Source organism: Melospiza georgiana, chromosome 6, assembly GCF_028018845.1.
Source record: "Melospiza georgiana isolate bMelGeo1 chromosome 6, bMelGeo1.pri, whole genome shotgun sequence".
In the NCBI taxonomy this organism is placed as follows: domain Eukaryota; kingdom Metazoa; phylum Chordata; class Aves; order Passeriformes; family Passerellidae; genus Melospiza; species Melospiza georgiana.
The window spans coordinates 30,717,597-30,731,319 of NC_080435.1; the positions used below are offsets into that span (position 1 = coordinate 30,717,597).

General features: G+C 39.3%; 1 protein-coding gene across 2 annotated transcripts in view; it reads left to right on the forward strand.

Annotated features, from left to right (window-relative positions):
* BBOX1 (gamma-butyrobetaine hydroxylase 1) overlaps positions 1 to 13,723 on the forward strand; it is an 84,674-nt gene that overhangs the window by 59,215 nt on the left and 11,736 nt on the right. Inside the window, exons 6-7 of one of the 2 annotated variants that reach the window (XM_058026580.1) lie at positions 8,564 to 8,950; positions 10,616 to 10,730. In XM_058026580.1, the coding sequence (XP_057882563.1) occupies positions 8,729 to 8,950; positions 10,616 to 10,730 (337 nt within the window). In that variant the 5' untranslated portion in view covers positions 8,564 to 8,728. The remainder of the gene's footprint in view (positions 1 to 8,563; positions 8,951 to 10,615; positions 10,731 to 13,723) is intronic. The other variant, XM_058026581.1, reaches the window with a different exon arrangement.

Consider the following 13,723-nt stretch of genomic DNA (forward strand, 5'->3'; position numbering starts at 1 on the left):
GGCCCTGGCGCCCGCCTGGAAGGAGCACCTCCTTGGACAAACCCTAGAATTACGAAGCTCGGAAAAGACCTCCGAGTTCATCAAGTCCAATCTTTGACTGAATACCACCACGCCTGCTAAACCACAAGTGCCGCATTTGCTCGTTTTTGAACGCTTCCAGGGATAGTAACGGAAAATACATTCTTCTTCATGGAAAAAAACCCCTTATTTATTTTACCTTTCAAACAAATAGCACAATTGTATAAACCAGGAGGTTCGAGGTATGTTTAAGTTAATGTCCGAGGTATGTTTAAATTAATATCCCATATTCAAAAAAGCTACCTTCTGTTATATCATTCACCTTTGGATGCAATTGAAGTAAGCTCTCTCATGTCTGATTCCCTGTTTTTTGTTTTTTTGTATCACCTGCCCTGCTGTGGCTCACCTGCGCTAAGTATAGTTGAAGTGAGGTGCTGGCCAGCTCCTTCCAGACTCCTGTGTAGCAAATTCTTAAATTGCTTTTGTTGTTAGTCCTTCAGGGTGACACCTCTGGCCCTCTGTTAAGTTCCTTTCTAATGCTATGTATTATATGCTCCTTAAATGTTGTTCCACTATGTAAAGCTGTGATTTTCATTTGTGTTTGGAAAGATGGGAACTATTCTGGCAGGATTGGTATTTCCAGGCTTGCTTATCTGTGACTCTAAGCTATCATAACCCTGAGAAGCAGCCAAAAAGGCTTAAGTCAGATCCTGAGAATGCTGGTAGAGATTTTTATAGCAAAAAGAATGAGCTCTAGCACTGGTTAGAGTTTTGGATCCCAGATTTGAGAGCCAGGAGCATGTTTCTAAAGCTGACTAAAAGGTTTTGTCTGTGCAAACACATTGACTTTTCTTGTTAGTGCCTTTTTACTTTTGCTAGCTAAGTTATTAATGTAACTTTGTGGTCCTAGACAATAGCAAAAGTGTCTGGTAGGAAGGAGGGTGGGGTTTTTAGACTCGTTGCTGTTTAACTGACAATTTTGGGTAATGTGGCTATTAGGTTACAGATACTGCAGGCAGAATACCTGTTGGGATGAAAAGAGTTTATGGGTTGTTGTAATAAATATTTGAAAACAATGTTAAAGTACATTTCTGTTATTAGTTTCAGAGACTCTCTTGATTTTAAAACATTCTGTTGGATGTGTCTTTTCAGCAAAACATTGGAAGTTTGTAGCCCTTGCCAAGTGAAATAACTTGCTTTTTAGTAAAAACAAATAAAAATGTACAGACCCATGAAGTAATCAAGTTTCATTAAAAGCAACAATACAAAAGGCCTTGTGGGCCAGACTTCTTTGAGTTTTTAAGCCTTTTTAAGCACCCATGGAAGAGAAGCTGATGTACTTCTGAGGTCTGTTCCTGTTAACCCTGCTCCCATTTAGTTATACTTCAGTCTGCAAGCCATTCAGTGGGTAAGTTACTCAGCATTGCAGTGGCTCAACATAAGTCAGCTTGGACTAGAGTGCTGAAGGCACCAGGAAAGTCTCATGAAGGTAGGTGCTTACAGAACCAGACAGCTCATTTTGCTGAAGGCAGTGAAATGTAATCTACTGGCAAGATACTTTACATGTCATTTTGCATTTTTAAGTCCTCAGGATCTTTAAAGATTTGCTGGGAAAAAAAACCAAAAAACCATTTTATTGGTTGACTCTGGTAGAACCACTCAATGTTATTTTTCTGTTCTCAAGTTAGAAACTATATGACAAGTTCTAGCTCTTAAAAATTCATTTTTCGGTGATACTTTCCTTGCCACTAGAGATGGATGGCACAACAGAAGAGTGAGCCAAGCCACTGAGTCTTGTGTGCTCACTCTCTTAGCAAAACATAAAAGCATTTCTGGGCTGGACCAAGCTCCAGAAGTGCTGATGCCAGTCTCCCCCAAAGATGTCATGCAGTTCCATTTGTGCCCAGAGGCTTCTTAAGGGAAGTTTAAGTCTGTGTTTTACTCACTTTGAGTCATTTGTTATAACATGAAGTAAATAAACATCAGCGTTTGTATAACATCAAACTGTTTGTTACAACATCAGTAAATAAACAAAAATGGCATGAGAGTGCTATTTTTTAGGCATATGAGAGCAGTATTCAAATCCTAATAAAAAGCAGTAGTAGCATAAAACCGCTTCTTGAATATTCTTTGAGCAGCTTGACTGTTCTGTTTGCAGTAGCAAATGTTTGGTCAAGCTGAAACTATTCCAATGTGTGCAGCATACCAAAAGAGTAAATGTTAGCAGAATGCTTACTTTGCAAAGCAGGAGATGTGTGGGTATTTACAGAATAACTCATTCGACCCAATGCCCTGTAAATTGTCATCTAATGAAACAAGACTGTGGTACTTTATAGTCCACACTATAGTCCACATTATTTCATATCATATATGAATACTTGACATTGTTTATGTTTTACTGAAACATAAAAGATTTTTCTATTTTAAATATGGCAGAATTCTGATTTTATTTTTTATTCTTGATTTCAGAAGGCTTTAAATGGTCCTTTCTAGGAGAAAATGAAGATATCTGAGTCTGGTCTATGTATAAGTTTAATACAAATGGTCCATCTTATGTGGATTTGAAGAAGCCAATATAAAAATCTTTTAGGAAATTTAAATCTACTAGAGTTTGATTTACATAATTTTGGCTGACCAAAGCAAATGTGTACATTAAATATATCATTTTTTGAGTCAGAGCTGATATATTAAATGTTTTTCATAGAGCTGCCTGCAAGAACTGAGTGCTTAGTGATATTCAAGTTTAAAGTTTTAAATTCAATTTTTTTCTTTAAAAACTATGAAAACTATATTGCAATACTCTTTGCAATCTTATAAATGTCTTGCTTTTGCTTTTTATCTAATAAAACTTATTTGTTTGGGAGGTATGAAGATGCCCTGGATCTGGATCTTCATGCAGCCTATTTTAAATAGTAAAGGCCCTTTTATCATTGAAAATTTGGTAATTACCTTTAAGCAGAGAGCTTTAAAAGGATGATTGTAGCAGCAGTAATCCCCATTATGTTCTTATGTTAAAATATTATATTGGTACTAGATTTTTTCTTTTTCAGAATGCAGAAGTTTGAGCTAAAATTGAGGTGACAGCAGGGCTTTTTTGTAGTTTTCTAAAGATTTTCTGAATTTATTAAAGAGTTGATGGTGCTGAAGAGCAAATGCCTTTTCTGGGGAAAAAAATGTGCTGCAGCTGGAACAATCATAGAGAGCTCACTTAATATTTAAGTTTTTCATCAAGGTGAGCAGGCTGCCCAGAGAAGGTGTGAATGCTCCATCCATGGAAGTTCTCAAGGCCGGGCTAGGAGGAGCTCTGAGCAGCCTGGTCTGGTAGAGGCTGTCTCTGCCCATGGCAAATGGATTGGAATGAGATGATCTTTAAGGCCCCTTCCAACTCAAAGTGTTCTATGATCAGAGTCAGATCAAGGCACTAAGGGACCCACCTGCACTTCTCTCCAGGTAGCTCACTTTTGAAGGCAGTGCTCTGATGTGGGCATTCTCACATCTACTGATACACACAGAACAGGAGAAGCTCAGAGCATGCACAAAACCATTAACAAAAGCTTGAGAAAGAAATTGTGTTGCCTTGGGCCAAGTGAATGGTTGGGGATTCGGAGGGGAGTGTGCAAGCTGGATTTCAAAACTGCGATGTTCAGTTTCACAGGTTGACTTACCCAGGACCATCATCACAAAGAGAATTTAAGGGAAACTTCCAAAACCTCAGTAAGCCTTTAAAAAACTTTATGTGTGCCAAGCTGGGGTGTATGAATTGTCTGAAGCTAAATTGTTGCTCCTATAGGTTGCCATGTACTCAGATGCAGATTGGCAAGATGTAAACCTCATAAGCAAAAAATATACCTGGCTTAGTCACTAGAAACAACCTTGTGAGCTACAGAGCTCTGGTCATAATCTTGTCTAGGAAATGTGTATTTTGTGGAGAAATTCTTTGGATGTGTCTATTACTGTTGGTGTGACTGTTTCTTTAGATGGCCTTCATGTTGCTTGCTCATGCTTCTTGAATATCAATTTTGTGACTATTAAAGAAATTTTCAGGTAACGCTGAAGTGTTGTGAGTGAAGTGCATTTCACAGCCACTATTCCTGAAGTACGCCTGTGGATTCAAAGTCTGTAATTTTTCTGTCTTTTAAAATGTATTTTTACTTGCAGTTCATTGGGGAATTTTTTTTCATTAACTAAATCTTTTTTTGGTGAGCCATTAGCAAAATATAGTTCAATTTGTGGGTCTGCATTTCATTCCTATAATATGTGAAACTGGCGAAAAAACTGTGCTTCTTTAAAAAGCTGTTATTAGAACATATGTGTAAAAAAAAAAAGACTAAAACTGCCTGTTTTATTTTCTTCATTGAGTTGTCATCCTGCCTACAGGATCAATTTATCACTGGAAAAGGCAGAATTTAATGACTACGACTGTAACAAGGAAAACATATGGTCTCCATAACCATTACATTTTTAACGATGTGGCTTGGACAGAGCCATTCCTCCTTGAAAACTACCTTACCTTGGAGATACTGCTGGCAGTCTCCAGCATGCCATTAACATTCTTTCATAAGAAAAGACAATGCCAAGAGTATCATGTTTTCTCAGATGACAACCTTACTGTGACTGCAGACACTCCTTATAGGTGTTTCGAAACTGTTTAGTAGTCATTATTTGTGTCTAAACTCTCTTGGAGGGTCGGGGAGGAAAGTCATTGGGGTGGGTTGGCTTAGGAAAGAGATTCATTATCCAGTGAAGTGGATAATGTGAATATTGTTAAGAGTGTGATGACAAAAAAAAGATATATACTTGCGTGATATTTTCCATACATTTTTCCACTCTGCAATTTTTTCCCTGTGACAGGGAAACCATCGAGTAGTTTTAGTGTTGTAATAGAAATTTACTATTATTAATGCTAATAGTTTGGTATTATATATTTGGTATATAGCGTAAATACTATTATGTACACTAAAAATTTGGATATACTCCAAACTGCAAGATGGTTTTTTCTGTGTACTTGTTATCTCTTCTTAGTTTTGGTTTAGGTTTTAATCCACAAAAATCAGTTCAGTTGACTTTTAGTTTCTCAGCTGGATTTATCTAAGACCTTTTTATGCCTTTTTTGGGGTAATGATTAAGAATTATTTCTTTTACACTTTCTGTGTGGACAGTTTTTTGGTTAATGAAGAGCAGTTAAGTTTTCTTAGTAGCAGGCTTTGTCCTTTCTTAATTGATATTGTTTTGTTTCTAATTTACTGTAATTTATCTGAGATTTGTATTAAAGTAATGCACTTTTTACTCAGGATTCAAACAGAGGTACAACAAAATGCAAGCTAATTCATAATTCATAACTGGATCTGCATATAAATTAGGATGCTATTAAATTTGTGACTTTAAATAATATTTCACATCCTCTAATTTCAGAAGAGTAACCCTAGAAAAAAGAGCGAATGAACAAGAGGCCATCTTCATCTAATCTACCAGATGTAGATTACATCTGGTGTTTAAAAGCCCAGGTTCTTTTGCTCTTTCCACACACCACCACCACTCCCTCTCCCTCCCAGGAGGCTGAAGTGGTTTTCAGGCAGTGTCTCCACTGCAGAGCTGTGCAGCCATGAAGGAAGGTGGGTACACAGGGCTCTGTGCCTTCACGGGGCATATTTGCTGTTGGCTTGTGAGGTAACAGCATCAGACAAATGTTTTTGTGCAGACACTGGCACATGTGAGCACAGAGTTTGTGGTGATTGGGAGTGGAGCTGTGGCTGATTCCCAGTGGCTTCAGCTGTGCAGCACTGTGACACACAGGTGAGCAGCGCTGACAGCAATGAGCCATGGAGTGCCCAGGGGTGCCGACCAGCCATACAGGGAACAGAGGGCGCACAGGTGCAGTGCATCTAAGATGAAGAATATAAAAGGCTGGATTAAAGAACTAGATGGGCAGATGTCTGCAGCCTTCTGAAAAGGTATGGTGTGGCAGTGGGGGTTTGAAGATGTTTAGTCTCTCCCTGCCTGTTGTGGGGGCCGAGGAATCAGCCAGCAAAGGAGTGGTTGCTCTCCCCTGGAGAGCCAAGCCTTGAATGAGGCACACCTCAGTTAGGGTGAGGAACCCTTCCCGCCCATGATCCTTCGCAGTTCTGTGTTAATGTTGTACCTCATTGGTTTTTCCCTTGTCACTCCTCCAAGTTACGTGTATCCCATTCATTACTAGTTTCTCCCTGCTCTCCAGTTCCCTATATAAACCCCTATTTTTCCCTGTGAAACTGGTGCTGCTGTCCCTGGCTCCCTTCACAGAGGGCCCTACTCTAATAAAGGTCTCCACTCTGTGGAACCTGCCACACAGTGCTCGGGTCTCTTTTCTCTTGTCACCGCCGTTGGGCTGAGAGCTGAGAATCACTCTGCTGCTGGGATTGTGAAGACCCAAGGTCCTGTGTAGCCTAGTTCTAAACTGCAGCAAAGGAAAAATATTCTGCAGTTTAGAACTAGGCTACACAGGACCCTTATATTCTGGTCCTGTGTAGCCTAGTTCTAAACTGCAGCAAAGGAAAAACCATCTGATAACTCCAGCAGGCCTTTGTGAGTCAAAATACTGAAGCCCAGGACATTTTTTTGTGCACAAATTCAGCTGGCAAGACTTCGGTCCTGGTAGCATCCATATGTTGCCCTGTGAGCTTAAGAGCAAAACAAGAAGATACTTAATAAATATGCAATATTTGACATTGATAAAGTCATTAAAATACATATGTAATGACTTATTGATTCAGGGAGTGTCCCCTGAATTTTTCTGAATATTCAAAAACATTAGACCAGAGCTTTTCTAATTCTAGCATCTGTACACCATCATTCTGCAGGACAGTATGCAGCTAGCTTTAAATAAAAGAGTATATCCATAAAAAGGCTGTGAAAGGAGAGAGGAACTCTCACAGAACCCTGTTGCTAAAGTCATGTTTACAAAGCTTTTCCTTGCAGGGAGGTGGATTTCATGTTTTCTATTCCACAGTATCCACAGCAGGAGTTCTGGTGTATGTACTTTCATACTTTGGATTTTGAACATGGTTAGTAGCAGCTCTGGCTTTTGGTTTGTGGAATTGGTTTTGAGGTGTCTTTCTGTGAGAGACTGAAACATTATGGCTAAGGGCTCAAGCATTGCTATGAAGGAATTTGCCCTTTATGGCAAAACTGCACAATGAAACTGTAACCACCAAAGCCCACCCCTTCCTGAATGTGCCTTCTGACTGGAACTTTGGACTGAGAGTTCAGCTGCCTAAGGGGACGTGAGATAACAGTGACAGTACTGTCCAGTTACCTCAGGGCTAGGGAGAAGTAAACAAGGCTGGGGAAGAAAAGGTATCCAGAAAAAAGCCAGACCCAGCATCTGTCCTGAAAATGAGCTCTGGCTGTGTCCAGGGTGGGGGAGGCCACAGACTCACCGGCTGAGGCAAGGTTTGCCCTCCCCCCAACCAAGGGGAGAGGAGGTTTCAGGGCTGTTGCATCATCTCTGGTCAGAGGGCATGGCAACGAAAGACAGCCAAGATGACAGATCATCAAATGGAAGGGATTTTTGAATAGATATGTCTGACTATACCCTCTGTCAGTAACATATTGTGAAAAATGCCTATTTTATGATTGGCTTTTTGCAAATATTGAAATGAATATTATATGTGTTATGTTAGAAGGTTATACTGAATTAATTTTCTTAAGTAATGGGTTAAATATGGTTTTAGGTTATAACATAATGTTAAAATAGAAACTATGTATGTGGGATATTTTTTTAAAGACAGGAATGAGGTACTTGCACCAGATAGCAGCCACAGGACACCTAAATCTTTCAGAGAAAGAGAATTTATTGCTCCATGATCAGAATAAACTAACTTCTTCCTGCCTCGCTCAGCCCTGAAGACACCATTAGGATTAGGAGGAAAAATTTGACCCTGACCAGAGAGAATCCTGTGTTTGAATGGAATTTATGCATCTTATGGTGTATGAATTTGCAACAGGCTGTTGCTTTTAAGGGTTAATCCTCTGTTAACGGGTGTCCATTTTCAGGCTTATTATGCCCAGAAAAAGGTACATGGATGTCCATAACTATTTGTTTCTATTGTCTCATGTCGTCCTAATCCAAATTGTCCAAATAATTATTACTCTAATTATATTGCTATTTTTATAACCATTTTATTGTTATTAAACTGTTAACATTTAAAAAAAAAAATTAAAAACATGTCTTTTTAAAAACTTTTTTTTAATTGCGTTTTTCACAATATAATGAATATTCCCGTAGTCTAGGTAGTTGGAAGGGAAGGGGGAATCGTTGTAACACTGTCCTTGTGCTGTTCTTGCTTCTTCAGTAATAAGCTGCTCTTGGTGGTGCTTTAGGACCTCCGTGACTGAGTTCCCTCTGATGTTTTTGCTATAGGACCCAAAAGGTAGAACCCAATATACAATACAATACAATACTTTTTATAACTCTGCCATATGCTTCTCCACCACCAGCTGTTGAAAATACAGACATTTCTCATGCATTTAATCGCACTTACACTTTTTCCTCTCTTTATTCTATAAGCAAACGGCTTGAAACTCTGAAAAACAAATGGCAACTGGTTTCAGGAGCTCCATGACTTCCCTCTGACGTCTCCCTGTGACGTTTTGGCTACAGAGTCCAGAAAGCGGAGGAGGCGGCAGCGCCGCGGAGCGCAGTCCCGGTGTCTCGGAGTCCCGGCGTCTGAGCATGAGCGCGGCCGTGCGGACGGTGCGGGCTGCGGGCGGGGGCCGCTCGGTGTGCGTGCAGTGGGAGGACGGGAGCGAGAGCAGCTACCCGAGCGTGTGGCTGCGGGACAGCTGCCAGTGCCCGCTCTGCTTCCTGCCCTCCGCCGGGGCGCGCAGGCTGCGCCTCGAGGACCTGGATGTGGACATCGTGGCCAAGCAGGTTGCTCTGGCAGATAGCAAAAAGGTATTTGAAGCAAGCCGTCGTTCACCTTCTCGTGAAAGTCGTCTAACGATGCTTATTAATTTAAATTCGAGACAATTGCAAGTCGCACTCTAATGACAGTTTGCTTGTTTGCACGCCTTAGCAGGTATTTGCAAAGCTTTCAGGAAGAATCGCATTTTGGGGAATTCGGATCTTTCCACCTTCATGTGAAACTTCACTGTATGGATTTTATGCAGAGGCTGCATAAACTCAAGCATCAGCTTTTATAATATAATAATGCTTTTCAAAATTCTGCCATATCCTTCTTCATCGCTAGTTGTTGAAAATTCAGACATTTCTTGCACATTTAATCACACTTACACTTCTTCCTCTCTTAATTTTTTAAGTAAATGGCTTGAAAATATGAAAAAATAATGGTAAGATGATGAATGACTTTAATCTATAACAAAAATATCAGCTTTATTAGGAAACTTTCGATGCAAAATAACCTTTATCTTGAGTGAACGCTCGATCCAAAATTAAAGCAAATAATCAGAATTGGACTAATGTCTGTATCCCTGTCTACTTATCTACATTAACATTTCTTCCTGCAAAATAGAAGGTTATCAGGCAAGAGAGGAGAGGAGCTGCCCTCCTTATGAATGTCAACCTTTCCTGACATATAAAATCCTAGCATATGATTTAGATTTTTTTAATGTTTTATTAAATACAGTTCGTGGCTCCTTTGGCAAACTGATTTCCTCAGTTTTATACTTTAAGATATTTTAAACATATTGGAAATGCAGCAGTCAGCCCTGTGTCAGATGTGGCAGCCTCGCTGCAGGGGCAGTTTGCAGAGGCTGGCTCATGTGTGAGTAGCTCAGCCACAGGATAAGGGTCCCTGGTGAGGAATTCTGGACTCCCAAGTTGATTGTACACAAAATTAATGCCATGTAAATTCAGTATTTGATCAGGCAAATTAGGAATTGTCTGCTTCCACTTAAATTCAGAAACTGATAAAAGCACAGCATTAATACTAAAATGATACTGACAGTGTTTTACCATCATGTGAATGAGCAGAGTCATGTGAATTGGGAATTGATACCTATTCATCCACCTTAAAAATTCAGCTAGGGGTCTGTGCGGGACTGATCTCTTTCAGTTCATGACAAGCAAAGCCATATGCTTTCTATCCATGTTTTTTTTCAGGAATTTGAAAAACTCAACACTTTTTAAAAATTTATTTGATAGAGGGAAGACTTCAAAAGTAGGAGGTGGACTTCTGTCCTAGAAAAAGGTCCTTGTCTGTCTTGTTCTTTTTCTTTTCTCATGACCTGTCAGTGTTTTGCAAGAAATTTTTGCTCTTCTGAGCTGGGTTGAGGTGCTCTCCCCAGTGATACGTGCCAGTTTTTACAATTCCCTTCTTTCTGTTAAGTGCAGCTCCCACAGTGGAAACAGTCCACACAAACCAGCAAATTAGGTCATGGGTTGAAATGAAAATTAACATTTATAGGAAGTAGCAGAATGTGAATGGTGTTCCAGTGGGGTTTTCATTACTTGTTTGCTATCATGTTTCAGGAAAAGTTTAACTCTGATATTATTGATCTAAGTATTACAACTTCTGCTGTTGCTAAGGAATTTTGTTGTTCTAGATGATGTTTTTCAAATTTTTTTTTTTCTAATTCAACTTTTCCTTTGTGTTGAAAGATCTCTATTACATGGCCTGATGAACACACAAGTGAATATGAAGCTGAGTGGTTGAAAAAACGATGCTTCTCTGAAGAAGCCAGAGCTGAAATGCGAGTAGATTTATTTTTGCCAGGTAGGAATTAAATCCATGTCTGCCATGCTTGTGACAAATGCAAGGGGTTTGACACTGACAGTCCTGGTTGAGGTGCCTGTGTGAGGACCAGGTCTACCCAGCTGAAGCTGTGGGAACAGCCCTTGGTGCCCAGTGCCAGGCTGTGCATGTGTGACAGGGACCTGTGGTTATCTTTTCCCTCTTCTACCTTCTATACCTGGGAGAAATGCAACTACTTGGGCTACACTTACTTTCCTAAAAGCCTTCTCTTTCCAGAAAGTGTTAGTAGGTCTCATAAATGAGCCATGGACCACTAGTGGTCTGTGGCTAGGCAAGTGTCTGAGTGCTATTTAAAATATTTAAATTTTTTCTAAATTTTTCTAAAAAGAAAGTTTATTTGGAACTGCAAGGGAGTTACAACTGAAATATTTTTTCCCCTTTTTCATGGCCTTCTTGTTAAAAAGTAACTGTGTAGCCTGGCAGTGTGTAGTGCTGAAGTTCAGGTTGTGTTTGCTTTGCTTCCCGCGCGTGTTTTAGTGGTAGACTGTCTTTTGATCACAAAGTATTTTGTTCAACTGTCTTTGTGACATTTACCCTGTACAGATCACTTACCCTTTAAAGTGGATAATTATAGAGCCACGAGGTTCGGCATGATGCATTTCATCAGTCAGAAATTTGACAGCATTTCAGACTGAGCATGGAGGTGTGAAAGCTTGGAGGATGCCTGCGATTGCTCTTGATGGTGTTCCTGTGAGATCTGCTCTTGCAGAAAGCTGTGCATCTGTGTTCAGTGTTAATACAGTATCTGTTAAAATAGGACATTACTGGTTTAAAAGATAAGAAATATCTCCATTCATTTCAATGGATGTGTAATAAACTCTTCATAGTTCAGAATGGATCTATTTCCCCTGATAATATAAATGTTTCTATCTACTTTACTTTTGGCAAAAATAAACAGTTGTGTTTAGTATTTTGAAGAGTTTGGCATGCTTCCAGAGTGAATATGGTGAAGATGCAGACCTCATTCAGGGAAACTAGACTTGATTTTTCAGATGGCAAGAACTTTTATTTGTGAAAATGAATGTCCTATGAAAGCTAGCAGGATGTTTTGTAGTCTTCAAAGGGATCGATGTAAATTGCTTTAATTAGTACCCATGCAAAATAATCTAGATCTCAGGTTGTGTTCATTGGCAAAGGTATTAATTACTGAGATTTCAATATTTCAGATGTAATGCTACATTTTTCACCTATTACGAAGTCTTAACTGACTGTGATTTGCCTTCACATGCATGAATTTGCACAGTGGCTACCTTTGGCATCTAAATACAGCGCATGTTTTGGAAGCCAGTTCTCTGCTCTGCCACTGCTCCCCTCCATTAGAGCCATCCAGGTTAAAATATACACCAAAGATCTGTTTCATTCTTTGGGCAATGCTTTTTCAGATTCTGTTTCACATGGTTGGTCTGAAGAAATTGTGTATAAATGTTACACCAATTACCTGGCTTTATTTTAGTGGTGTCATTAATCTTCCTCATGCTCTCAGACAATGATAATAATGAGCTCCCTAGCTCATTATGATTGACACCTTCTTGCAGTTTTCCCCAGGTTTCAGTTGCAAAAAAAGGCTGTGAGTTTGCTTGCTGGCTGTTTAAGATCTGTTTTTCATTGTATATTTTGGTAAGTTTAGAACACACTTTCTTGTGGTGATGCACACTGCAAATTACATGCCCTTAAGCAACTAACCATAGCCCAGGAGTATAATGTTACAGACAGTGCTATGAAATGCCAGCCCTGCATGCTACTTCAACAAAGAGAAATGCAAGCTTGCCAGACTGCTGTAGTTAAAGGTTAACCTTCCTTCACTGCTGACATTCAGAGCTGTGGCTGGTTTTTTTGTGTTTTTTTTTTTTTTTTCTTTTGCAAGGGGTTATTTGCTTTTAGTGCTGCTTTTTAAAAAAAAAATGTTTTTCCATCATGGTTTCTGATTCCAGAAACATAGATGTCAGACATTGTGTCAAGCCCAAAAAGAAGAGTAGGTCAGATTTTCAGTGCATGATCAAGTGACTATAAATAGCTCTATGGCAGTATGTCAAGATTTCTCTTTTAAAACATTGCCAGAATCCTATCCATGCAATATGCAAAATCAAAATCTGCTATTTGTGTATATCAAGGCGCATTTCAGCCCCACTTACAAGATGCTCCCAAAAGAACAGCCAAAGAGCCATATTCTACTTCTAGAGCTGTGGTGTCTCAAAGATACTCTTTTTTCTTTTTGTTTACTGGAGTTCTACACAGCAGATGTCGCAGGAATGATTTACCATGTCTGTAATTCAGATGCTGGGGTTAGTAGAGGGTGCTTGTGAGAGACACAGAGTAAGCCAGTATCCAGTATCTAACTCCATTGTGTTTGCTGAGGCTCATTTTCCAACATGCTGGTATTCCAACAATAGGATGGGGCTGGGGGGTTCAGGAGGTGGGGGTGGAAATTAGATAACATCACAATCATATTTTCATGTTGGGTGAAAGAGAAGATTCTGCAGAGCTAGTCTGTAGTGGTACCTAATATTTTTAATATTAAATTAGGTTAATGTTTAAACAGCAATTTAAAGGTTTCAAATGATGATAATTCTTTAAAATGTGATAATATGGTACTGAATGTTTACATCCAGCTCCATAAAAGTTTGAATCAGGGTGCTAACAGTATCAATGCTGTTTTCAGTTTCTCTGCTAGGTCCTGAGAGGTGATAATTTTAGGAGGATGAAGTTAAAAGTAGTTTTTTACTTTAAAAGTTTGGTCATTTGAATTTATCCTGCAGTAATAACTAATAAGGGCTTAATGACAAGTTAGGCTGCCATATACATAACTTACAATACAGCAAAAATACACTTGGCTTTCAACAAACATTAAAATACATGCTGTAGGCAAAATAATTTTAAATGAAGTAATTTACTCTAGTGGTGTCTTGACTTTCTTTTATTACTCCAGAAAATTTGATCAGCATTGTCCCAAGTTG